The 3,003-nt window shown below is 44.3% G+C and overlaps 1 protein-coding gene across 1 annotated transcript; it reads right to left on the bottom strand.

Moving 5' to 3' along the window:
• Positions 1–2,227: 2,227 nt before the first annotated feature.
• On the bottom strand, positions 2,228–2,717 carry LOC134243081 (high mobility group nucleosome-binding domain-containing protein 5-like). Its single transcript, XM_062725301.1, has 2 exons — positions 2,610–2,717; positions 2,228–2,527 (listed from the first exon to the last, which is right to left on the bottom strand). Exons 1-2 carry the CDS (start codon positions 2,715–2,717, stop codon positions 2,228–2,230), a joined length of 408 nt encoding a protein of 135 aa, XP_062581285.1.
• Between the last annotated feature and the right edge of the window lie 286 nt (positions 2,718–3,003).

The raw sequence follows: 3,003 nt of genomic DNA, 5'->3' as shown, positions 1-3,003 counted from the left end.
GGTTTTGTAGATATAGAGATAGTTCGCGAACTTTTTGATTACCCCCTCGTTCTAGTAGGTACTAAAACAAGGTCATTCATATCGATTTTTTGTGTCTAATTTCCTAGTGTTTCATTGGTGATAATTAAATTTTGATAGATAATATAAGTTATCTATGGCAAACTTACAAACTTTTAATTTTTAACTTTGATAGTGCTCATTTTTCCTTACCTGGAATCAAGAGTTTAAGATTTTTTTTATATCAATACGTACACTATTTAACACCTGTTCGATAATAATACTAAATAAATTACTTCAAGCCACACTATAACACATTTCCTCTTTTAAAAGTGTTCATATTATTTTAAAAATATTTTGCAACTGTAATTCTCTTCTACATTTAAAGATTGTTATGTCCCTCCATATTAGAAAGAGGTCTGGAAAACAAAATTCTGTGCTAAAAATAGATCACGTGCTGCTATCCATGAACTACTTTCGTGGTTCTTTACACTCTTTTTGAAGACAACGGTACCTTGTTTTGAACTTGAAATTATCATTTAAAAGTGCAAAATTTAGACATTTTCTCAACAAATGGTTGTAGAGAGAACATCAATGCACATTTTGCATATTTTTTTGGATTTTGTAAGGCTCTGCTGAATTCTGTAGCTGAGCAGTTCTAAGGAGCATATCAAAAGCATTTTTCTGCAAAAGTATAGATTATATATGCACAACATGCATTCAATTATGTATATTTATTGTATCTTTATCATAAGAACTTAAAATGTGATCAAAATATAATGTATTTTAGCCATTTGAAGAAATGTTTACATTTTGTTCTCACTGCACTAAAGGTGGTCGGACATCCCCCTTAATTCATTAAAAAAAAATGATGATTCATGGTTTATTCTTTAGATAGAAAAGATTATGCTAACTAGATACAGTGTATTTTAAAATTCATTGATGTGCCTAAAGCGGTTTTAATTTTATGGCGCTAGTCCACGAACTTTTTGATAACCCCTCGTATGTCCATAAAAGTAATTTATTTTGTTTAAGGAGTGCAACAAACAAACTTCTTATTGAATTTGTTATTTTTGAAAATGGTGTAAAAATCAACCATTATTTACCATTAGTAACCAAGTGTTACCATTATTCACTTTTGACAACCACTGGTACAGCCTTTGGTTGTTTTGTCATTAGTTTACCAATATGCAGTTCACAGTTTATAGGCAACCAATTGTACCATTGTTCAACACTGGTGCCAAAGACAAACCAATGGCAAATCGATATCTGTACCAATGGAAGAATTGTGAACGCACCCACAGAACGTTGTTACTGTCACAGATGTTATATTTTAATTTGTTCACACAATTGGCGCGCACTGCCAATTAAACACGATCGCTGCGTTTGTTTGTGTTGTGTGTCTGTTTGTGAATGTTTGGAGAGATCATGTGACATTGGTTATTTTCTTATTTACACGTGTTTCCGGTTAGGTGATGTAATGTGACCTTACTGCTGACCAATGACTGGCCCATTTCCTCTCTCTCTCCCCCACTCTCCCTCTTCCACACTCTCCACTCCCCCTCTCTCTCTCCCACTCTCCCTCCCACTTCCTCACTCTCTCCCACTCTCTCTCAATCCCCCACTCCCTCTCACCAATCTTCCCACTCCCTCTCACCCCCAATATCCCTACTATCTCTCTCTCTCCGCACTTCCTCTCTCTCTTCCACTCTCCCCACTCCCTCTCTCTCTCCCAACTCTCCTCCCAAACTCCCTTTCTCTCTCCCACTCTCTCCACTCCCATTCTCGCCACTCCCCTCCTCTCTCTCTCTCTCCCACTCATTTTCTCCCACACTCCCCACTCCCTCTCTCTCCCCACTCCTTCCCTCTCCTCTTTCTCCCACTCCCTCTCTCTCCCACTCCCTCTTCAACTCTTTCCACTCCCTCTCTCTCTCACTCTTTCCTATCCTTCTCTCTCCCATCCATCTCCCTCCTCTTTCTCCCACTCCCTCTCTCACCCCACTCCCTTTCTCTCCCACTCTCCCCACTTTGACTTTCTCTCACTTTCCCACTCCCTCTCTCTCAGTCCCCATTCCCCTCTCTCTCCCACTCCCCTCACTCCCTCTCCTTCCCACTCTCCCCAATCCCTCTCTCCCCCACTCCCTCTCAATCCCCCACTCTCTCTCTCTCCCCTAATATCCCTACTCCCTCTCTCCCCTCTCTCTTCCCACTCCCTATTCCCCCAATATCCCTACTCCCCCTCTCTTCCTACTTCCTCTCTCTCCCACTCTCCTCGCTCCCTCTCTCTCCCACTCCCTCTCTCACCCCACTCCCTATCTCTCCCACTCCCCTCTCTCATCCAACTCCCACTCCCTCTCTCACCCCAACCCTTCTCTCTCCCACTCTCCCCACTCCCTCTCTCTCCACTTCCTATCTCTCCCACTCTCCCCGCTACCTCTCTAACCCACTCTCTCAAATCCCTCTCTCTCCTCTTTCCCCCACTCCCTCTCTCACCCCACTCCCATTCTCTCTCACTTTCCCCACTCCCTCTCTCTCAATCCCCCATCCCTCTCACTCCCACTCTCTCTACTCCATCTCTCTCCCACTTCCTCTCTCTCTCTCTCTCTCCCTACTCTCCCTCCCTCTCTCTCCCACTTTCTCTCTTTCCCACTCCCTCTCTCTTCCACTTCCCCTCTTTCATCAAACTCCCTCTCTTTCCCACTCTCCCCAATTCCTCTCATTCTCCCCACTCCCTCTCTCTCTCACTCCCCCACTCCCTCTCACTTTCCTCAATCCCTCTCTCTCCCACTCTTTCCACTCCCTCTCTCTCTCACTTCCTCTCTCTCAACTCTCCCTCCCACTCTCCCCACTCCACCTCTCTCCCACTCTCTCAATCCCCCCACTCCTCTCCTAATCTTCCCACTTCCTCTCTCTCCCAATATCCCTACTCCCCTCTTTCTCTCCCTCCCTACTCTCTCTCTCCCACTTCCTCTCTCTCCCTCCCAACTCTTTTCCCCAACTCCCCTC

The sequence above is a fragment of the Saccostrea cucullata genome, unplaced genomic scaffold (genome assembly GCF_032062105.1).
Source record: "Saccostrea cucullata isolate Sc308-1 unplaced genomic scaffold, CSIRO_AGI_Scuc_v1 ctg6883, whole genome shotgun sequence".
Classification (NCBI taxonomy): domain Eukaryota; kingdom Metazoa; phylum Mollusca; class Bivalvia; order Ostreida; family Ostreidae; genus Saccostrea; species Saccostrea cuccullata.
This window is presented reverse-complemented; position numbering and strand designations above follow the sequence as displayed.

Bases quoted from the DNA above. Each gene is read 5' to 3' on its own strand.
- LOC134243081 (XM_062725301.1), bottom strand. From the start codon at position 2,717: ATGAGAGGAATTGGGGAGAGTGGGAAAGAGAGGGAGTTTGATGAAAGA. The intron at 2,528-2,609 runs GTAGGGAGAGAG...GGGGATTGAGAG, and splicing joins GGGAGAGAGAGGGAGGGAGA to AGAGGGAGTGGGGAAAGTGA.